Source organism: Salmo salar, chromosome 14 (genome assembly GCF_965601325.2).
Source record: "Salmo salar chromosome 14, fSalSal1, whole genome shotgun sequence".
NCBI lineage: Eukaryota > Metazoa > Chordata > Actinopteri > Salmoniformes > Salmonidae > Salmo > Salmo salar.
In genome coordinates, this window is record NC_138304.1 from 51322517 (window position 1) to 51347500 (window position 24984).

The window sequence follows — 24984 nt, forward strand, 5'->3', positions numbered from 1 at the left end:
GGAACAAAAATACAATTCTATCACATTAACATCAGTACATAGCATCTCAATGTATTACAAATAGCTTTATCCTTATTAATACATTCTATACAACCATGTGGATGCAAGTCTCAAGGCTGAGGCTATTATATAAACCGTTTTATGGTAATATGGCTATATTGTCTCTTCTGAGTATCACAAAATTGTACCAAGCGGACCAGTTCGTAGCTGGATTCTTCACCAATCTTCCATACCTTCTCCAGAACACAAAGGTCGCTTGGCTCCCCAATTCTGTGAGTTGGAAGAATTCCCTGTGTCTCTCTATGGGCCATGTGGCAAGAGATTCTCCTCTTAGAGTTTTTACAACCCTTTCACACAGGGCCTGGGTGGGGAAGGTAGGTTGGGGGATGGTGCAAGGGGGGAGGGGGTCAACTGTCCTCCCTGTACTCAAAGAGGCCAACATCATGACAATATATATATATATATATATATATATATATACACAAGAGGTTGAAAAGTATATATATATGTATGTGTATATATATATATATATATATATATATATATATATATATATATATATATGTGTGTGTGTGTGTGTGTGCATGTTCCTTGTAGAGCATTGCTTACATTCTCAGACAAGTGTGTGTAACACACACACACACACTGTCGTGTGCTAGTGGTGAACAGGTCAGCTGTTTGTTCAACCACAGCCAATTGCTAATAACCCATCTGCATGTCACCTGCCTTTATGTAAAAGATCTGAGGCCTGCATTCGACCCTGCTAATATAGAAAATGAGCTGTAAACATCAGTCAGAGGAGACGGAATGATTTGTTGACATGAAGTGCAGGAGTTTTCTGCCTGATTCAGATAAGCTTTGTTTCTGCTTATAATATGCAGCGTTTTGGTAGGCTATTTGTTAGTCAACTTGTCTATAATTAGATCCATACAGCTTCTCCTCTGTCATTACATGTTGCCCTAGAAGACCGAATAAACATCTGCACACCACAATAATGTCATAAATGATAGAATGAATGCTTCAATCTAGTTGATATCGATAAAGTTTTCTCTGTCATCTCTGCTTCTTTGACGGAACAAAGAGGTTTAGGGACCGGGGAGAAAATGCAATAAATAAAACATTTTTTTTAACGATTTTCTGTGCAAAATTAGTTTGACTGGTTGTAAGGAAGTAGAAAGGTGTAAAAATGTCCCAAAATGTTTCTGATAAGATTTCAGTTCAGTTTGGATGCATATTTTAGGTGGTTGAAATACTATCAGCTGTTATGATGCTGATAAAGACAGCAGCTCCACAGACGGTCCCTAACTGTTCTGGTCCTCTCTTCTAGAAGATTAGACTACTGTTGTCACGTCCTGACCATAGTAAGATGTGATTTTCTATGGTAGAGTGGTCAGGGCGTGACAGGGGGTGATTTGTGTTTTTCTATTTCTATGTTTTAGTTCTAGTTTTTCTATTTCTATGTTGGGGTTTTTGGGGTTGATCTCCAATTGGAGGCAGCTCGTCCTCGTTACCTCTGATTGGAGATCATATTTAAGTAGGGGTTTTTCTTCCTGGGTTTTGTGGGTGATTATATTTTGAGTAGTGTTTGTTTCTCTCTGCGTCACGGTTTGTTGTTTTGTAAATTCATTTATTTATGTTTTGCAAAGTTTCACGGATTTAATAAAATGTGGAACTAAAACCACGCTGCACTTTTGACCGATCCTTTGGACAGCCGTGACTACTGTTCTGGTCCTCTCTTCTATACCATTAGACTTCTGTTCTGGTCCTCTCTTCTATACCATTAGACTTCTGTTCTGGTCCTCTCTTCCATACCATTAGACTACTGTTCTGGTCCTCTCTTCTATACCATTAGACTAATGTTCTGGTCCTCTCCTCTATAACAGACAACTGTTCTGGTCCTCTCTTCTATACCATTAGACTACTGTTCTGGTCCTCTCTTCTATACCATCAGACTACTGTTCTGGTCCTCTCTTCTATAACATTAGACTACTGTTCTGGTCCTCTCTTCTATACCATTAGACTACTGTTCTGGTCCTCTCTTCTATACCATCAGACTACTGTTCTGGTCCTCTCTTCTGTACCATTAGACTACTGTTCTGGTCCTCTCTTCTATAACATTAGACTACTGTTCTGGTCCTCTCTTCTATAACAGACTACTGTTCTGGTCCTCTCTTCTATAACAGACTACTGTTCTGGTCCTCTCTTCTATAACAGACTACTGTTCTGGTCCTCTCTTCTATAACAGACTACTGTTCTGGTCCTCTCTTCTATACCATCAGACTACTGTTCTGGTCCTCTCTTCTATAACATTAGACTACTGTTCTGGTCCTCTCTTCTATAACAGTCTACTGTTCTGGTCCTCTCTTCTGTCGTGTCTTTGGCTATGCCGGATTAAGTGATATGACATGCTAACCTATAAAATTCTCTCTGTAATTAATATTACCTGATTAAGCTAATCATGTAAATGTAATTAACTAGAAAGTCGGGGCACCACGGAAGAACGTTTATAGAGCCGTTATCTTCCGAATAAACTCTGAAAATACTTAGTAATATTTTACATCGATAGCAGTCAATATTAACCCTTATCTTATTTTCAGTCTCATAATGAAAGTTGTAAATTCTTGGCTATCTTCACGAACCCTGGCTAACAAGTTGAATCAGCAATACAAAATTGGGTTTAATTATTTATTTACTAAATACCTAAACTAATCACACAGAATTACAAATACACCGAATACAAATGATGTCATACATGATGGCTGGTTACACAAAGGAAAGGGGGTTGGGCTTGAATGAAAGAGTGGGAAGATTTAGGAACAAAGAAACAGCAGCTATGCTATCGTAAATACATTATCTTATGCATTCTAAATTACCGCCCATTTGGAAAAGGAAAATGCAATAAATATTTACTCTGAGCTGCGCTTCGGTAGATTGGTCGTAGATGCTGGCCGGGTTGGCCAACAGATCTTCCTGTAAACTCGGAAGAATGTCTCTGGTGGTAAATTGGATACGTGGTGGTATCTTCATCCGTCTGTTAGACTGGATCCGTCGTCCGTCCTTTCCTAGCCCACGTCTACAGCGGCCGCTGCTAACTCAACGGCTAGGAAGTATCACTTCTGTAGTGAATAAGCTCAAAGTTCATACCATTCGCCATCAAAGCTCACGCCGAGGTTGGCTTAGTTCTGTTCTTGACATGTGTGTCCTTCTAACGTAGAGGCTGCAGACCTCACATGCTGGAACAACCTGGGCATCTTTTCGTCAAAGGCTTATATAGTGGAGAGGGGGGAAGGATGTGTTCATCGTTTATAACCCCTCCTCTTCACAGGGGTGGGCCACTGATCAAGCAGGGCACTTTCCTTATGAAAACCCAATTCTCTCATTTGGAAGCTAAAATTACATTTAATCTCCTAACAAACAATTTCAATATCAAACATTTCAATTGCATAACAATACCATGTGACTCTGATAACTAGAGGGTGTATACTTTCTCAGGTACAGTTTATGTCGTCCTGTCATCAATCATAATGTCCCAGATAACAACGAACTGACATCCATACTCATTACGTTATCAAGCATATTTCCAACTGGTTTTATTACCAAAATATGGTTCCTTTCCCCATTTGTTTGATGTTCCCAGACTCTCTATATTTAACAGGACAGCAGTCCTTCAGTAGGGTCAGTAAGAGAGGGGAAGGGAGAAAGGTATTTATGGGGGGGGGGGGGGGGTCATAAACCTTACCCACAGGCCAACGTCATGACACTTCTATAGCATTAGACTACTGTTCTCGTCCTCTCTTCTATACCATTAGACTACTGTTCTGGTCCTCTCTTCTATAACAGACTACTGTTCTGGTCCTCTCTTTCATACCATCAGACTACTTTTCTGGTCCTCTCTTCTATACCATCAGACTACTTTTCTGGTCCTCTCTTCTATACCATTAGACTACTGTTCTGGTCCTCTCTTCTATAAGAGACTACTGTTCTGGTCCTCTCTTCTATACCATTAGACTACTGTTCTGGTCCGCACTTCTATAACAGACTACTGTTCTGGTCCTCTCTTTCATACCATCAGACTACTTTTCTGGTCCTCTCTTCTATACCATCAGACTACTTTTCTGGTCCTCTCTTCTATACCAACAGACTACTTTTCTGGTCCTCTCTTCTATAAGAGACTACTGTTCTGGTCCTCTCTTCTATACCATTAGACTACTGTTCTGGTCCTCTCTTCTATACCATCAGACTACTGTTCTGGTCCTCTCTTCTATAACATTATACTACTGTTCTGGTCCTCTCTTCTATACCATCAGACTACTGTTCTGGTCCTCTCTTCTATAACATTAGACTACTGTTCTGGTCCTCTCTTCTATAACAGACTACTGTTCTGGTCCTCTCTTCTATAACAGACTACTGTTCTGGCCCTCTCTTCTGTACCATTAGACTACTGTTCTGGTCCTCTCTTCTATACCATCAGACTACTGTTCTGGTCCTCTCTTCTGTACCATTAGACTACTGTTCTGGTCCTCTCTTCTATAACAGACTACTGTTCTGGTCCTCTCTTCTATAACAGACAACTGTTCTGGTCCTCTCTTCTATACCATTAGACTACTGTTCTGGTCCTCTCTTCTATAACAGACTACTGTTCTGGTCCTCTCTTTCATACCATCAGACTACTGTTCTGGTCCTCTCTTCTATACCATCAGACTACTTTTCTGGTCCTCTCTTCTATAAGAGACTACTGTTCTGGTCCTCTCTTCTATACCATTATACTACTGTTGTGGTCCTCTCTTCTATACCATTATACTACTGTTGTGGTCCTCTCTTCTATACCATTAGACTACTGTTCTGGTCCTCTCTTCTATAACAGACTACTGTTCTGGTCCTCTCTGGTCCTCTGTTAATCTGTCCAACAGTCACAGTGAAGAGGCTCCTAGTGTTAATCTGTCCAACAGTCACAGTGAAGAGGCTCCTAGTGTTAATCTGTCCAACAGTCACAGTGAAGAGCTCCTAGTGTTAATCTGGCCAACAGTCACAGTGAAGAGGCTCCTAGTGTTAATCTGGCCAAAAGTCACAGTGAAGAGGCTCCTAGTGTTAATCTGGCCAACAGTCACAGTGAAGAGGCTCCTAGTGTTAATCTGGCCAACAGTCACAGTGAAGAGGCTCCTAGTGTTAATCTGGCTAACAGTCACAGTGAAGAGGCTCCTAGTGTTAATCTGGCCAAAAGTCACAGTGAAGAGGCTCCTAGTGTTAATCTGGCCAACAGTCACAGTGAAGAGACTCCTAGTGTTAATCTGGCTAACAGTCACAGTAAAGAGGCTCCTAGTGTTAATCTGGCCAACAATCACAGTGAAGAGGCTCCTAGTGTTAATCTGGCCAACAGTCACAGTGAAGAGGCTTCTAGTGTTAATCTGGCCAACAGTCACAGTGAAGTGGCTCCTAGTGTTAATCTGGCCAACAGTCACAGTGAAGCGGCCCCTAGTGTTAATCTGGCCAACAGTCACAGTGAAGAGGCTCCTAGTGTTAATCTGGCCAACAGTCACAGTGAAGAGGCTTCTAGTGTTAATCTGGCCAACAGTCACTGTGAAGTGGCTCCTAGTGTTAATCTGGCCAACAGTCACAGTGAAGCGGCCCCTAGTGTTAATCTGGCCAACAGTCACAGTGAAGAGGCTCCTAGTGTTAATCTGGCCAACAGTCACAGTGAAGTGGTGAGGAGTAACTCACTGACCCCAAAGTTGATTGATTCTTTAATTGTTATGAATTTAGTCCAGACTCCCCTCCCACACACATTTCAAGGACTCGATACACAAATATATGCGTGCACACACAGACAGAAACAGACACAGACAGAAACACACACACAAACACACACACACCACACACACACACACACACAAACACACACACACACACACACAAACACACACAGACACAGACACACACAGACACATATATACAGTCACAAAATCCCACTCCACTCCTACACAACTGTGGCGCCAGTAGAAGGATTTGAGCATTAGAGAGAAATGAACCAGAGGTGTTTTGAGATGAGGCTGTAATTGTGTGTGTGTGTGTGTGTGTGTGTGTGTGTGTGTGTGTGTGTGTGTGTGTGTGTGTGTGTGTGTGTGTGTGTGTGTGTGTGTGTGTGTGTGTGTGTGTGTGTGTGTGTGTGTGTGTGTGTGTGTGTGTGATGTATATAGCAGTCTGCTGTGCTGTAGTGGAATGGGGGGGGTTGTGTAATTGTCTGTCTATTAGAGCATCGCCTCTCCACCTCCCCAATTAGCATAATAGAACTCTCCACCTCCCCAATTAGCATAATAGAACTCTCCACCTCCTCAATTAACATAGTAGAACTCTCCACCTCCCCAATTAGCATAGTAGAACTCTCCACCTCCTCAATTAACATAGTAGAACTCTCCGCCTCCCCAATTAACATAGTAGAACTCTCCACCTCCCCAATTAACATAGTAGAACTCTCCACCTCCCCAATTAACATAGTAGAACTCTCCACCTCCCCAATTAACATAGTAGAACTCTCCACCTCCCCAATTAACATAGTAGAACTCTCCACCTCCTCAATTAACATAGTAGAACTCTCCACCTCCTCAATTAACATAGTAGAACTCTCCACCTTTTCAGTGTCTCAATTAACATACTATAACTCTACACAATGTACACACAGATACACACATTGTACACATTATACTCACATTATACACACCCATTATACACACCCATTATACACACCCATTATACTCACCCATTATATACACACATTATACATACAATATACACAAATTATACACACACATTATGTACACAAATTTTACACACAATATACACACATTATACACACATTATATACACATTATACATACACATTATACATACACATTATACACACATTATACATACATTATACACACATTATACCCACATTATACACACTAGAAATGTGCCAAATGACTTTCTGTGTTCTGAAATGGCATGTAGAGCTCTGGTGAAACTCATTGTAACTCTGCGAAGATGCCAAGAAACAACATTTGATTTAGATGTATGGTATGAAAAATGTTGTGATATTATATATTCAGAAATGGCGAAAAAAAAATATACAAATGTAAAATACACTCCCAAGTTTGCAGGAAAGTTTACAGGAAGTTTACAGGAAAGTTTACAGAAAGTTTACAGGAAGGTTTACAATCCGAACAAGCCTTTATTGGAATAATGAGTTAAGGGATCTATGGACAGTAATGCCCAAGGCTGAGTAATTATTTTTTACAGTGTAAAGATAGGAATACAAGAGAACGGTGCAGGAAGGAATTTAAGAAAAAACAGCAGGAAAAAAACAGCATGTTGATAAAAGGCGGTGTACTATTTAATAGAAGATAGAAGAAGATATCAGAGAGGGCAGTTACAACACCTTGAGGAGATACAGACAAGAAATCCTCAACAGTTTTGGAGCCAAATAAACAAGTTAGGACCCAAACGACATAAGAAAATTCCAGTAGAAGTCAGGGAAGAGAAGGGGGGGGGGGGGGGCTGAATGCTGATATTACACAGGTACTTAAGGAGTGGGAGAAGGGGTTTGCTAGTTTGTTCTCAGGTAACGAAAATGTGGCATATTTTGAGGAAGAATTTTATAAAGATATATGTTCCCTGAGAAATAAACTGGAAAATACAACGTTAGAACCCTCTTAAATATGTAACCTGTATTTTATATGAGGAGCTGTCTGTGGCAGCAGTTAAGAAGGTGATTGAAGTTGCAAAAAAATGGGAAAGCGTTTGGTATTGATGAACTGCCTAATGAGGTTTTAAAATCCACTAAATTATTTGACGTCCTATATGATTTGCTCCTCATGTGTTTTTGAGTACAGTATACTGCCCTCCACTTGGAATGAGTACAGTATACTGCCCTCCACTTGGAATGAGTACAGTATACTGCCCTCCACTTGGTATACGTCTATAGTGATTGAGTACAGTATACTGCCATCAACATGGAATGTGTACAGTATACTGCCCTCCACTTGGAATGAGTACAGTATACTGCCCTCCACTTGGAATGAGTACAGTATACTGCCCACCACTGGGGTAAGTATATAGTGATTGAGTACAGTATACTGCCCTCCACTTGGAATGAGTACAGTATACTGCCCTCCACTTGGAATGAGTACAGTATACTGCCCTCCACTTGGAATGAGTACAGTATACTGCCCTCCACTTGGTGTAAGTCTATAGTGAATCCCATTCCCAAATCTTCTAAAACAATGACCCGAGAGTGCCACTGGACTATAGTGGCGTACGTTTATGAAGTACGTTTTATAAATTATGTTCGTCCATCCTCAACAATAGGCTGATGAGCGTTTTGGAGGACCAAAACATTCTGGTGGAAGAACAAAATGGTTTTGGTAAATCCAGAGCCTGTAGAGATCATATCTTCTCGGTTTGTAAAATAATCAGAAATATATTACACGAAGAGAAGCCTACTTTTGATTTCCAGAAAGCTTTTGATTTTGTAAATAGGGATATTTTAACCTATAGTTTGTTAAAGACATGGGTTGATGGGAATTTTTATCACGCATTCCAGTCTCTTTACAAAAGTACCAATTGCTTCTGTGTGTGTTAATGAATATCGTACAGATTGGTTTCCCTCGGGTGTGAAACAAAGAGATTCCTTATCACCGACTTTGTTTGCTATGTTTATAAATGACTTGGCAAAATAAATTAAACAGTTAAATATTTCGAGTAAGATATGATGATGAAATGCTAAGTATCCGTTTATATGTTGATGATGTTATTTTGATGTCAGAAACTGAACAAGACCTGCAGAAACATGTTATTGTGTACAGTCTGTTGGTATAAAAGATGGAGACTCAGGATTAACCAGACTAAAAACACAGATAATGCATTTTAGAAAACCAGTTACTAAGAGATGTGTTTTTCAGTTTTGGTGAAGACATTCATGAGTTTACTAGCAATTATAAATATTTGGGTATTTTTTTATTGATGAACATATTACATTTCTATACAGAACATCTGCCCTGGCCGACTGGGCAAGTAGAGCTCTTGGAGGAGTTGTAGGAAAAACTAAAACAATCAAAGATATTGGTTATGCTCTGTATTCCAAACTTTATCAGACATGCGTGTGTCCTGTTCTGGACTATTCAGCAGGAGTGTGGGTTGCTAAGAGGAATCTCAAAAACAAAACATGTCCATAGCAGAGCAGTACGTTACTTTTTAGTTGTCCACAAGTTTGCACCTCTACTTGCAATAACTGGGGACATGGGCTAGGAACCGTGTATGGTGAGACTTTGGAATAGACTGTTGGCTATGCAAACTTCCAGACTAGCTTGTCAAGTTCTTTTCAATGGGATCTATCCATAGGGGGGAGACTGGGCAACTGAAATGTCAGACTTTTTTCAACAGTCTGACTGTGAACATCTGTATGAAAAACCAAATGAAGGGAGACATTGTTGATGAAATATGAAGAAAGAAAATGGATGGAGGAGATTTAATCATAAACTCAAAATTGAGAACCTTTTTGTTTGATTCAGGGTGAATTGGTGTGTGAGAGATATATTATGTATAACCTACCTAAAAGCAAGAGATCACTATGTGCACAGGTAAGATCAGGGGTATTGCCTCTGTGTATTGAAATAGATCGAATCCCTGAGCTGACAAGGTAAAAATCTGTAATTCTTTCCCTGAACAAGGCAGTTAACCCACTGTTCCCCAGTAGGCCGTCATTGAAAATAAGAATTTGTTCTAAACTGACTTGCCTAGTTAAATAAAGATGTATGTATATTATTGTACTGCTCTAGGGATATAATTATTGTTTGGATAAACTTATTAACTATTATGTATTGATTTATACCTTAAATTGTTTCACTTTTTATGCGACGCGCAATGCAGAGAACAGCGGAACAAGAATTATCATTGAATTACCACAGTGAATTATTGTAATGTTTGTTTATGTGTCAATTAATCCCATAAGGGATGGGGGTTGCCAATTGGTGATTTGATACAATTAAAAAATATATATATTAACTAATTCAAAATGTACAAATTATGCACACATTATACACACAATATACACACATTATACACACTAGTGACTTCTCCCCTTCGTCTGGCTAGAAGTGACTTCTCCCCTCGTCTGGCTAGAAGTGACTTCTCCCCTTCGTCTGGCTAGAAGTGACTTCTCCCCTCGTCTGGCTAGAAGTGACTTCTCCCCTTCGTCTGACTAGAAGTGACTTCTCCCCTTCGTCTGGCTAGAAGTGACTTCTCCCCTTCGTCTGGCTAGAAGTGACTTCTCCCCTTCGTCTGGCTAGAAGTGACTTCTCCCCTCGTCTGGCTAGAAGTGACTTCTCCCCTTCGTCTGGCTAGAGCAGGAAGTGTGAATCAGTGTGAAGACATCTGGTAGAGCAGATCCTTTATAATTCATCATCATCCTCACTCACTGACAGGAGGAAAAGAGGGAGAGAGAGAGAGAGAGAGAGAGAGGAGTGGGAGAGAAAGGAGAGTAGGACAGAAAGGAGAGTGGGAGAAGGCGGGAGAGAGGGAGGGAGGGAGGGAGGGAGGGAGGGAGGGAGGGAGGGAGGGAGGGAGGGAGGGAGGGAGGGAGGGGGGAGGGAGGGAGGGAGGGAGGGGGGAGGGAGGGACGGGAGGGAGGGGAGGGAGGGAGGGAGGGAGGGAGGGAGGGAGGTGGGAGGGAGGGAGGCAGGGAGGGAGGGAGGGAGGGATTTAGAGGAAGAGGGAGGGAGGGAGGGAGGGAGGGAGGGAGGGAGGGAGGGAGGGAGGGAGGGAGGGAGGGAGGGAGGGAGGGAGGGAGGGAGGGAGAAAATAACAGCCCCAGACAGAGACTGTCTCCTCTACTCAGTGAAACTGCACACGGTTACACCTGAGAAGTACACCTGGGCTTCACTCTGCAAGATGGAAACAAGGAACGTTTTTAGATTTGTGCTTTTTATAAGCGAGTGACACTTGCACAAAAGCCAGACTGGCTCAGGGGGCTGACACAGAAATGATGAGGGAACCCATTGCAGGATGAGATAAAATGACGAGCAGTAGATATATCTTTTTCCTAAGCATCGTGGGTAACCTACGGTAAACCAACAGTATAACTTTATATAAGCATGTAAGAGCATGGCTTCTGATATATTATATATATATATATATCAATATGTCTCTTCAGCCGAGACAGCATGTGAGGTAACGCTGTCCTCTTCTCTAGATGTAGTAAACAACAATGCCATCCTTTAGAGGCCTGTGTTATAGATGATTGTGTTTACGTGTGTGTGTGCGTGTGTGGGTGGGTGGGTGGGTGTGTGGGTGGGTGGGTGGTTGGGTGGGTGAAGGTGATATCAGGTGAACATCTGTCGTTCGATCAGAGTCTCATCACTATCAGAGTCTCATCAGTATCAGAGTCTCATCAGTATCAGAGTCTCATCAGTATCAGAGTCTCATCAGTATCAGAGTCTCATCACTATCAGAGTCTCAACACTATCAGAGTCTCATCAGTATCAGAGTCTCATCAGTATCAGAGTCTCATCAGTATCAGAGTCTCATCAGTATCAGAGTCTCAACACTAGAGATTTAGTCATCATGATGCAGGTCATACACTCATCAGGTTTATTACAAGACACCTCTCTGTTTATTACAATACATTATCATCAGGACACCTCTCTGAGCATGGTGTTTGCAATGCCAGGGTTGTGAGTTCGATTCCCACGGGGGGCCAGCACAGGAAAAAAAATACAAAAATGTATGAAATGAAATGTATGCATTCACTACTGTAAGTCGCTCTGGATAAGAGCGTCTGCTAAATGACTAAAATGTAAAATGTAAATCAGGACACCTCTCTGTTTATTACAACACATTATCACCAGGACACCTCTCTATTTATTACAACACATTATCATCAGGACACCTCTCTGTTTATTACAACACATTATCACCAGGACACCTCTCTGTTTATTACAACACATTATCATTAGGACAACTCTCTGTTTATTACAACACATTATCATCAGGACACCTCTCTGTTTATTACAACACATTATCATCAGGACACCTCTCTGTTTATTACAACACATTATCATCAGGACACCTCTCTGTTTATTACAATACATTATCACCAGGACACCTCTCTGTTTATTACAACACATTATCACCAGGACACTTCTCTGTTTATTACAACACATTATCACCAGGACACCTCTCTGTTTATTACAACACATTATCATCAGGACACTTCTCTCTATGGCTGCATTGCTGATCCCTGCCATGTGATAAGCTGCACAATGGATTCACATGGCTGATATACTGAGACAGAGTGACAGTCAAATTAAAACAGATTGGAGATCTTACAACTGGACACAAAGGAAATGTTCATTTGAGAAAACAACACAGGAACACAGACACATTACAGACAGATCCCCTTCCTCCCTTTATTGCAGGATTGTGATATGTGATTAATCAACATTGACACTGGTTCATTTAGAATAATACTTTAACAATTAAAGCAATTTTAAAATTACTTCACTTCAAATAATTAACACTTTATTTATACATTTTGAAGTGATAAATTAACGGTTTTTATTTTTTTATACCTTTTATTCAACTAGGCAAGTCAGTTAAGAACAAATTCTTATTTACAATGACAGTTACACAAGTCCAACGCTCTAACCACTAGGCTACCTGCCGCCCCTACACTCTAACCACTAGGCTACCTGCCCCCCCTACACTCTAACCACTAGGCTACCCTGCCGCCCCTACACTCTAACCACTAGGCTACCTGCCGCCCCTACACTCTAACCACTAGGCTACCTACCGCCCTACACTCTAACCACTAGGTTACCTGCCGCTCCTACACTCTAACCACTAGGCTACCTGCCACCCCTCCACTCTAACCACTAGGCTACCTGCCGACCCCACACTCTAACCACTAGGCTACCTGCCGCCCCTACGCTCTAACCACTAGGCTACCTGCCACCCCTCCACTCTAACCACTAGGCTACCTGCCGCCCCTACACTCTAACCACTAGGCTACCTAACAATATATCTCTGAGTAGCAACAAGTAGGCTATTATTACCAAATAATAATTTCAGGGGAACAAGAAAAACTCCATACCAGTGTTGGCCAACGTTGCTCCACTGATCCCTGATCTACTGGGGGGAGCAGACTTCTATTCCAGACCAGTAATAGATCTACTGGGGGAGCAGACTTCTATTCCAGACCAGCAATAGATCTACTGGGAGGAGCAGACTTCTATTCCAGACCAGCAATAGATCTACTGGGGGGAGCAGATTTCTATTCCAGACCAGTAATAGATCTACTGGGGGGAGCAGACTTCTATTCCAGACCAGTAATAGATCTACTGGGGGGAGCAGACTTCTATTCCAGACCAGTAATAGATCTACTGGGGGGAGCAGACTTCTATTCCAGACCAGTAATAGATCTACTGGGGGGAGCAGACTTCTATTCCAGACCAGTAATATATCTACTGGGGGGAGCAGACTTCTATTCCAGACCAGTAATAGATCTACTGGGGGGAGCAGACTTCTATTCCAGACCAGTAATAGATCTACTGGGGGGAGCAGACTTCTATTCCAGACCAGTAATAGATCTACTGGGGGGAGCAGACTTCTATTCCAGACCAGTAATAGATCTACTGGGGGAGCAACTTCTATTCCAGACCAGTAATAGATCTACTGGGGGAGCAGACTTCTATTCCAGACCAGTAATAGATCTACTGGGGGGAGCAGACTTCTATTCCAGACCAGTAATAGATCTACTGGGGGGAGCAGACTTCTATTCCAGCCCAGTAATAGATCTACTGGGGGGAGCAGACTTCTATTTCAGACCAGTAATAGATCTACTGGGGGGAGCAGACTTCTATTCCAGACCAGTAATAGATCTACTGGGGGGAGCAGACTTCTATTCCAGACCAGTAATAGATCTACTGGGGGAGCAGACTTCTATTCCAGACCAGCAATAACACACTAGATTTGATGAGTTGAATCAGGTGTGTTATTGCAGGGCTGGAACAGAACCCTGCACACCCAGCAGACCTCCAGAAGGGTTGGTCTGCTCCAATTGTAACAGGTTTATACATTGTGTGTGCTGTTTAACTGTATTTTTGTATACAACATTTGTATACACCATAACCCTAACACAGGTAGGCCTACACATATAACCCATGGGATATAGGATAAACTGTTAGTCTCTTGTGACATTCATTGGGACCTCTCTTTTCATCTACAAACAGGCTTTTAAAGCTTTCCATATCTGAGGACAGAAAACATCACGAAGAAACAGGCTTTCAAAGCTTTCCATATCTGAGGACAAATCAAATCAAATTGTATTTGTCACATACATATGTTTAGCAGATGTTAATGCGAGTTTAGTGAAATGTTTGTGCTTCTAGTTCTGACAGTGCAGTATTATCTTACAAGTAATCTAACAATTCCCTAACGACTACCCAATACACACAAATCTAAAGGGGTGAATGAGAATATTTACACGTAAGTATATGGATGTGCGATGGCCGAGCGGCATAGACAAGGTGCAATAGATGGTATAAAATACAGTATGTACATGTGATATGAGTAATGTAAGATATGTAAACATTATTTAAAGTGCCATTATTTAAAGTGGCATTGTATAAAGTGACTAGTGATCCATTTATTAAAGTGTCCAGTGATTGGGTCTCAATGTAGGCAGCAGACTCTCTGAGTTAGTGATTGCTGTTTAGCAGTCTGATGGCCTTGAGATAGAACAGACAGAAAACATCACAAAGAAAACAGGCTTCATTATTCTAAAATTAGACAGCACTGAATAATATTTAGCTATTATCTCTCGGTCTTCAAAGTTTTCCCCTCTAGGGCCTGGAACTGGGGAATATGTTCCTAATGTCCTCCCTCAATATGACCTGCCCTGTCCACTAGTCTACACTGTCCCTTTACTGACAGCTGGAGCTGCAATGTCACCCTCTTCTCTGGCTGTTATTTACAAATGCATTTGGAGACTGTGTTATTCATTTAAAATGATTACATCAAGAGAGCTAGCTGATAGGAAGTTAGCTAGCTGATGATTACATCAAGAGAGCTAGCTGATAGGAAGTTAGCTAGCTGGTGATTACATCAAGAGAGCTAGCTGATAGGAAGTTAGCTAGCTGGTGATTACATCAAGAGAGCTAGCTGATAGGAAGTTAGCTAGCTGGTGATTACATAAAATCAAATGTATTTATATAGCCCTTCTTACATCAGCTGATATCTCAAAGTGCTGTACAGAAACCCAGCCTAACACCCCAAACAGCAAGCAATGCAGGTGTAGAAGCACGGTGGCTAGGAAAAACTCCCTAGAAAGGCCAAAACCTAGGAAGAAACTTAGAGAGGAACCAGGCTATGAGGGGTGGCCAGTCCTCTTCTGGCTGTGCCGGGTGGAGATTATAACAGCACATGACCTAGATGTTCAAATGTTCATAAATGACCAGCATTGTCAAATAATAATAATCATAGTAGTTGTCGAGGGTGCAACAAGTCAGCAACACAAGAGTAAGTGTCAGTTGGCTTTTTCATAGCCGATCTTTGAGAGTATCTCTACCGCTCCTGCTGTCTCTAGAGAGTTGAAAACAGCAGGTCTGGGACAGGTAGCACGTCCGGTGAATAGGTCAGGGTTCCAGCAGGTCTGGGACAACAGGTCTGGGACAGGTAGCACGTCCGGTGAACAGGTCAGGGTTCCATAGCTGCAGGCAGAACAGTTGGAACTGGAGCAGCAGCACGGCCAGGTGAACTGGGGACAGCAAGGAGTCATCAAGCCAGGTACTCCTGAGGCATGGTCCTAGGGCTCAGGTCCTCCGAGAGAGAGAAAGAAAGAAAGAGAAAGAGAGAATTAGAGAGAGCATATTTAAATTCACACAGAGCACCGGAAAAGACAAGAGAAATACTCCAGATGTGACAGACTGACCCTAGCCCCCCGACACATAAACTACTGCAGCATAAATACTGGAGGCTGAGACAGGAGGGGTCAGGAGACACTGTGGCCCCATCCGATGAAACCCCCGGACAGGGCCAAACAGGTAGGATATAACCCCACCCACTTTGCCAAAGCACAGCCTCCACACCACTGGAGGGATATCTCCAACCACCGACATACCATCCCAGGACAAGGCCGAGTATAGCCCACAAAGATCTCCGCCACGGCACAGGCCAAGGGGAGCTAGCTGATAGGAAGTTAGCTAGCTGATAATTACATCAAGAGAGCTAGCTGATAGGAAGTTAGCTAGCTGATAATTACATCAAGAGAGCTAGCTGATAGGAAGTTAGCTAGCTGGTGATTACATCAAGAGAGCTAGCTGATAGGAAGTTAGCTAGCTGATAATTACATCAAGAGAGCTAGCTGATATGAAGTTAGCTAGCTGGTGATTACATCAAGAGAGCTAGCTGATGGGAAGTTAGCTAGCTGGTGATTACATCAAGAGAGCTAGCTGATTGGAAGTTAGCTAGTTGATGACATTTAATTCACGTCGAAAGTTAGCTAGCAGCTTAGTTTGGTTGGCTTACAAAGTGGCCTATTGTAGCCAGCCAGCTAGCTAGCTAATAATAGATTGCATTCGGAAAGTATTCAGACCCATTGACTTTTTCCACATTTTGTTAGGTTACAACCTTATACTGAAATTGATTAAATTGTTTAAAAACTTTAAAGAGTGACGTGTCCCAAAGCCATTCCTGCGTTATCTTGGCTGTGTGCTTTGGGTCTTTGTCCTGTTGGAAGGTGAACCTTCGCCCCAGTCTGAGGTCCTGAGCGCTCTGGAGCAGGTTTTCATCAAGGATCTCTCTGTTGCTCTGTTCATCTTTGCCTCGATCCTGACTAGTCTCCCAGTCCCTGCCCCTGAAAAACATCCCCACAACATGATGCTGCCACCACCATGCTTCACCATAGGGATGGTGCCAGGTTTTCAACAGACGTGACATTTGGAATTCAGCCCAAAGAGTTTAATCTTGATTTTTCATCAGACCAGTTTCATTAGGTGCCTTTTGGCAAACTCCAAGCGGGCTGTCATGTGCCTTTTACTGAGGAGTGGCTTCCGTCTGGCCACTCTACCATAAATGCCTGATTGGTGGAGTGCTGCAGAGATGGTTGTCCTTCTGGAAGTTTCTCCCATCTCAACAGAGGAACTCTGGAGCTCTGTCAGAGTGACCATTGGGTTCTGGGTCACCTCACTAACCAAGGCCCTTCTCCACTGATTTCTCGATTTGGCCGTGTGGCCAGCTCTAGTAAGAGTCTTGGTGGTTCCAAACTTCTTCCATTTAAGAATGATGGAGGCCACTGTGTTCTTGGGGACCTTCAAAGCTGCAGAAATGTTTTAGTACCCTTCCCCAGATCTGTGCCTCGACACAATCCTGTCTCGGAGCTCTATGGACAGCTCCTTTTTTTGCTCTGACATGCACTGTCAACTAAGGGAGCTTAACTAGACAGGTTTGTGCCTTTCCAAATCATGTCCAATCAATTGAATTTATCACAGGTGGACTCCAATCAAGTTGTAGGAACATCTCAAGGATGATCAATGGAAACAGGATGCACCGGAGCTCAATTTAGAGACTCAGCAAAGGGTCTGAATAGTTATTATTTGAATACATTTGCAAAAATGTTTTCGCTCTGTCATAATGGGTTATTGTGATGTCATAATGGGGTATTGTGAAGTCATAATGGGGTATTGTGTGGAGATTGATGAGGACAATTTTAATTTTATCCATTTTCGAATAAGGCTGTAACGTAACAAATTGTGGAAAAAGTCAAGGGGTCTGAATACCTTCCGAATACACTGTATTTACTTACTTGAAATGGTTCTCCCACTGCCTCTGTTTTTTGGGGTCCTTAGAAAAACAAAATAATGGGCAATGTGCGTGTGTGTGTCGTCCACGTGGGGGGGGGGGGGGGGGGGGCAGCGTGTGACACCTCCTCAAAACTCCTCTCACTGTTCTACAAACAATACACACACACACACACTCATAAACAAACCTCCCTCAAAACTCACTACAGGAAACTGCTCTCTTATCTTGTGTCAAACTGTCAGGGCCGGTTTCCTGGAAACAGATTAAGACTTGTGCTAGACCAAAAAATCCTAATTAATGGAGAGATTCATTTGAATCTGGGAAACAAGATATGTCACTTCTCTAACACTTGATAGCTGTTCCTTTGTAGCCCAGTTGGTAAGGCTTGTAACACCAGGATAGTGGGGTTGATCCCCGGGACCACCCATGTGTAGAAATGTACACGACCATAAAAGTGTTGGCTAATGTCACTGACCTTAGGGATCCTTATTATTCTCTATGATTGGTTAGATCAGGGTGTGACTCGGGTGGGAAAGTTCTTTGTTTTTGAGCCAGTGTGATTCCCAATCAGAGGTAGCTGTCTATCGTTGTCTCTGATTGGGGATCATATATAAGTCGTAATTTTCCTTTTGGGTTTTGTGGGATCTTGTTTTCTGTTTAGTATCTGTGCCTGACAGAACTGTTCGCTTTTGGTATTTTGTTTAAGTGTTTTGTGAATAAAAGTATAATGAAAACTTTCCACGCTGCACTTTGGTCTACTCTTCCTACCACCAACGAGAGCCGTTACTGCTAAATGCCATATGTACACTGCTCAAAAAAATAAAGGGAACACTAAAATAACAAATCCTAGATCTGAATGAATGAAATAATCTTATTAAATACTTTTTTCTTTACATAGTTGAATGTGCTGACAACAAAATCACACAAAAATAATCAATGGAAATCCAATTTATCAACCCATGGAGGTTTGGATTTGGAGTCACACTCAAAATTAAAGTGGAAAACCACACTACAGGCTGATCCAACTTTGATGTAATGTCCTTAAAACAAGTCAAAATGAGGCTCAGTAGTGTCTGTGGCCTCCACGTGCCTGTATGACCTCCCTACAACGCCTGGGCATGCTCCTGATGAGGTGGCGGATGGTCTCCTGAGGGATCTCCTCCCAGACCTGGTCTAAAGCATCCGCCAACTCCTGGACAGTCTGTGGTGCAACGTGGCGTTGGTGGATGGAGCGAGACATGATGTCCCAGATGTGCTCAATTGGATTCAGGTCTGGGGAATGGGCGGGCCAGTCCATAGCATCAATGCCTTCCTCTTGCAGGAACTGCTGACACACTCCAGCCACATGAGGTCTAGCATTGTCTTGCATTAGGAGGAACCCAGGGCCAACCGCACCAGCATATGGTCTCACAAGGGGTCTGAGGATCTCATCTCGGTACCTAATGGCAGTCAGGCTACCTCTGGCGAGCACATGGAGGGCTGTGCGGCCCCCCAAAGAAATGCCACCCCACACCATGACTGACCCACCGCCAAACCGGTCATGCTGGAGGATGTTGCAGGCAGCAGAACGTTCTCCACGGCGTCTCCAGACTGTCACGTCTGTCACATGTGCTCAGTGTGAACCTGCTTTCATCTGTGAAGAGCACAGGGCGCCAGTGGCAAATTTGCCAATCTTGGTGTTCTCTGGCAAATGCCAAACGTCCTGCACGGTGTTGGGCTGTAAGCACAACCCCCACCTGTGGACGTCGGGCCCTCATACCACCCTCATGGAGTCTGTTTCTGACCGTTTGAGCAGACACATGCACATTTGTGGCCTGCTGGAGGTCATTTTGCAGGGCTCTGGCCGTGCTCCTCCTTGCACAAAGGCGGAGGTAGCGGTCCTGCTGCTGGGTTGTTGCCCTCCTACGGCCTCCTCCACGTTTCCTGATATACTGGCCTGTCTCCTGGTAGTGCCTCCATGCTCTGGACACTACGCTGACAGACACAGCAAAACTTCTTGCCACAGCTCGCATTGATGTGCCATCCTGGATGAGCTGCACTACCTGAGCCACTTGTGTGGGTTGTAGACTCCGTCTCATGCTACCACTAGAGTGAAAGCACCGCCAGCATTCAAAAGTGACCAAAACATCAGCCAGGAAGCATAGGAACTGAGAAGTGGTCTGTGGTCCCCACCTGCAGAACCACTTCTTTATTGGGGGTGTCTTGCTAATTGCCTATAATTTCCACCTGTTGTCTATTCCATTTGCACAACAGCATGTGAAATTTATTGTCAATCAGTGTTGCTTCCTAAGTGGACAGTTTGATTTCACAGAAGTGTGATTGACTTGGAGTTACATTGTGTTGTTTAAGTGTTCCCTTTATTTTTTTGAGCAGTATATTATAAATATGATAAGCTTAGCCTCAATACTGTCGTAAAATTAAGATCTGGGATTTAAATTCATAAGTCAAATGTATGTTAAAGAACAGGAAGTAAAGGATTTGATTAAAAAAAGCCTATTGGAAAGTGTCCATAGTAAGACATACGATCGTCTGTGATTGACAGTGGTTTCCTGTTGTATGATAAAAAAAATAAAAAAAATAAAGTATTTCAGCTTTTTACGTACATTATTCATGTGTACTTTAATACTTCAGTATTTCAGTCTGATTTCCAACATTTAGTTTGTCTGCTTTACAAAGTTACAATCTCATCCATACCTATCTAGATGGTATATCCACCCTGCTGTAACAGGATATCCTCCTCCTATCTCTAGATGGTATATCCACCCTGCTGTAACAGGATATCCTCCTATCTCTAGATGGTATATCCACCCTGCACATCCTCCTCGTATATCTAGATGGTATATCCACCCCGCTGTAACAGGATATCCTCCTCCTATATCTAGATGGTATATCCACCCCGCTGTAACAGTAGCTACTCTACACTATGTATCTATCTATCTTTTTGAATGTACATATTGGAGTTTTTTTTTTTAAAGTTCCGGCCTGTTTTTAGTCCGACACCATTTAGTCTGTCTTCTTTAAATTGCGTTATCCGGCTCTGTGTCTAGGTGTTATACCCACCCTGCAGTTCCAGCAACACTAGTCACTTTATCTATCAAACTTGGCTCCGTCTCTCCGTCTCTCTCTCTCTCTCTCTCTCTGCTTCTCGCATGGCAATAGGCCCCCATTGGATAATTTACCATATAATACCGGGTGCTATTGTGTTAGTGAGAAACCTACACACACACACACACACACACACACACACACACACACACACACACACACACACACACACACACACATCAGAGAAAACCTACACACCAGATGTCCCGCTTAGCTCGGAGTAATGCTCCGAAACTTTTGAGTAGTTGGAATGATCCCGCTGGGACGGGAGTGGGAGGGAAACAGATTGGGGAGATTGGGAGTTAAAAAGATAAAGGGAGGGAGCCAGAGAACGGGAGGGAGGGAGAGAGCGCGAGAGAGAGAGAGAGAGGGAGGGAGACAGAGGGAGGGAGACAGAGGGAGAGGGGATGGAGAGAGAGCGAGAGAGAGAGAGAGAGGGAGTTAGGGGAGAGAGAGAGAGGGGGTGGAGAGAGAGAGAGAGAGAGCGAGCGAGAGAGAGAGAAGGGGGGGAGTTAGGGGAGAGAGAGAGGGAGGGGAGAGAGAGAGGGGGTGGAGAGAGAGAGAGAGAGAGAGAGAGAGAGAGAGAGGGGGAGAGAGAGAGGGGGAGAGAGGGAGAGAGAGAGGGGGGGTAGAGAGAGAGAGACTTGAGCTAATTTAGAAGCGATTGTCTTCCACCCTCGAAGTATGGAAGTACAGACTGACAACATGGTGAGTCTAGAGAGGAAACAGGGGAGAGGAGGAGAGGGAGGATGAGTTTGAACAGACTTGTACCAAGCACACACACAGGCACACAGAGGACTAAGCACTACTGCTCATAAAACTGTCATCACCCAGCTGCTACTGCTGTGTGTGTGTGTGTGTGTGTGTGTGTGTGTGTGTGTGTGTGTGTGTGTGTGTGTGTGTGTGTGTGTGTGTGTGTGTGTGTGTGTGTGTGTGTGTGTGTGTGTGTGTGTGTGTGTGTGTGTGTGTGTGTGTGTGTGTGTGTGTGTGTGTGTGTCCTCCAGGTAATACATATTAACTCTGCCGGAGGATGCACAGGGATTTGCTTCCTCTAATTAATTTGTCAAAAGTACATTTCTTCCAGTTGGCGGGTTGATTAAAAACAATATTACTTTGAATTAACTAGATTCATAATTGAATTCCTATCTATTTGTAATTATTGCTCTGTGAAGTTTTAAATCTGGGATAGGTTGAATGGCTGCCTGGTGATTGGTGGAAACACATATGAACAGGCCTATAACAGGCCTATAACCTGCCAAGGGACTGCGGTTGAAAATTAGCCGGCTGGCTAAAACCGGCACTTCTACTGAAACGTTGATTAATGTGTACTGTCCCCGTAAAAATAAAATAAACTCAACTAAACTCAAGGAGTATTAACAGTGGGTGAAGTACGTCTGATTAAAAGGAGACATATGATTCTTATTAGTAGGAGATGGAAAGTTGGTAACTAATGTTGAGTATCTCAATATGTTTTAGGGTATAACAATGGTCCAGTGGACACAGAGTGTTCCAGGAATGAGCCAGGTGGTTCAGTGAACATGGGGCATATGAGACCCTGAGAGCTGCTTCTGTTTAAGGAGGGGGGGGGGGGGGGGGGGGGGGGGGGGTAGGTAATCTGCTCTTCTGACAAGGAACCAGATACAGTACAGCCTGTGAATAAATGTTATCTTTATCTACCCCCCCCCCCCCCCCCCACCCCTACCAGGTCCCATGCAGGAGACGGTGTTTGACTTCTGGGGGATGGTGTGGCAGGAGAACACTGCTGCTATCGTCATGGTCACCAACCTGGTTGAAGTGGGCAGGGTGAGTATTGTGACGTCGTTCCCTACGTAGGGCACGTATTGGTCGTGGCTAGATACAGCTTTGGTCAAATTAAATGTCAAAAAAGCTACGCACCCTATTCTTTTACACCCTGTTCTCTACGCAACCTGTTCCTTTATACCCTGTTCCTTTATACCCTATTCCTTTACACCCTGTTCCTTTACACCCTGTTCTTTTACAACCTGTTCCTTTACACCCTGATCTCTACACACCCTGTTCCTTTACACCCTGTTCCTTTACACCTTGTTCCTTTACACCCCATTCCTTTACACCCTGTTCCTTTACACCCTATTCCTTTACACCCTATTCCTTTACACCCTGTTCCTTTACACCCTGTTCCTTTACACCCCATTCCTTTACAGCCTATTCCTTTATACTCTGTTCCTTTACACCATGTTGTCTACGTACCCTATTCCTTTACACCCTATTCCTTTACACTCTCTTAAATTACACCCTGTTCCTTTACACCTTATTCCTTTACACCCTGTTCCTTTACACCCCGTTGTCTACGCACCCTATTCCTTTAAACCATATTCCTTTACACCCTGTTCCTTTACACCCCGTTGTCTACGCACCCTATTCCTTTAAACCATAATCATTTACACCCTGTTCCTTTACACCCTATTCCTTTACACCCTGTTCCTTTACACCCTGTTAATTTATACCCTGTTCCTTTACACCCTGTTAATTTACACCCTGTTCCTTTACACCCCATTCCTTTACAGCCTATTCCTTTATACTCTGTTCGTTTACACCATGTTGTCTACGTACCCTATTCCTTTACACCCTATTCCTTTACACTCTCTTAATTTACACCCTGTTCCTTTATACCCTATTCCTTTACACCCTATTCCTTTACACTCTCTTAATTTACACCCTGTTCCTTTACACCCCGTTGTCTACGCACCCTATTCCTTTAAACCATAATCCTTTACACCCTGTTCCTTTACACCCTATTCCTTTACACCCTGTTCCTTTACACCCTGTTAATTTATACCCTGTTCCTTTACACCCTGTTAATTTACACCCTGTTCCTTTACACCCTGTTAATTCACACCCCGTTGTATACGCACCCTATTCCTTTAAACCATAATCCTTTACACCTTATTCCTTCACACCCTGTTCCTTTACACCCTGTTCCTTTCCACCCTGTTCCTTTCAACCCTGTTCCTTTACACCCTGTTCCTTTACACCCTGTTAATTTACACCCGGTTCCATTACACACTGTTAATTTATACCCTGTTCCTTTACACCCTGTTCCTTTACACCATGTTCCTTTACACCCTGTTCCTTTATACCCTGTTCCTTTACACCCTGTTAATTTACAACCTGTTCCATTCCCTAGTGTTTTGTGTATTTGAGACTCGGCCTATGTGTACAGTGCCTTGCAGAAGTGTTCACCCCCTTGGCGTTTTTACTATTTTGTTGCATTACAACCTATAATTTAAATAGATTTTTATTTGGATTTCATGTAATGGACATACACAAAATAGTCCAAATTGGTGAAGTGAAATGAAAAAAATAACTTTTTCCCCCAATTTTATTTTTTTTAAACAGAAAAGTGGTGGATACATATGTATTCAGCCCCTTTGTTATGAAACCCCTAAATAAGATCTGGTGCAACCAATTACCTTCAGAAGTCACATAATTCATTAAAGTCCACCTGTGTGCAATCTAAGTGTCACATGATCTGTCACATGATCTCAGTATATATACACCTGTTCTGAAAGGCCCCAGAGTCTGCAACACCACCAAGCAAAGGGGCACCCTGAAGACCAAGGAGCTCTCAAAACAGGTCAGGTAGAAAGTTATGGAGAAGTACAGATCAGGGTTGGGTTATAAAAAAATATCCGAAACTTTGAACATCCCACGGAGCACCATTAAATCCATTATTAAAAAATGGAAAGAATATGGCACCACAACAATCCTGCCAAGAGAGGGCCGCCCACCAAAACTCACAGACCAGGCAAGGAGAGCATTAATCAGAGGGGCAACAAAGAGACCAAAGATAACCCTGAAGGAGCTGCAAAGCTCCACAGCGGAGATTGGAGTATCTGTCCATAGGACCACTTTAAGCCGTACACTCCACAGAGCTGGGCTTTACGGAAGAGTGGCCAGAAAAAAAGCCATTGCTTAACGAAAAAAATAAGCAAACACGTTTGGTGTTTGCCAAAAGGCATGTGGGAGACTCAGATGGTCAGATGAGACTAAAATGTAGCTTTTTGGCCA

The 24984-nt window shown here is 43.0% G+C and overlaps 1 protein-coding gene across 5 annotated transcripts in view; it reads left to right on the forward strand.

The window, feature by feature from the left end:
* Nucleotides 1-24984, forward strand: part of LOC106595545 (receptor-type tyrosine-protein phosphatase mu) — a 716546-nt gene that overhangs the window by 583221 nt on the left and 108341 nt on the right. For all 5 annotated transcript variants that reach the window (XM_045694495.2, XM_045694499.2, XM_045694501.2 and 2 more), the window contains one exon: nucleotides 22640-22737. In XM_045694495.2, the coding sequence (XP_045550451.1) occupies nucleotides 22640-22737 (98 nt within the window). The remainder of the gene's footprint in view (nucleotides 1-22639; nucleotides 22738-24984) is intronic.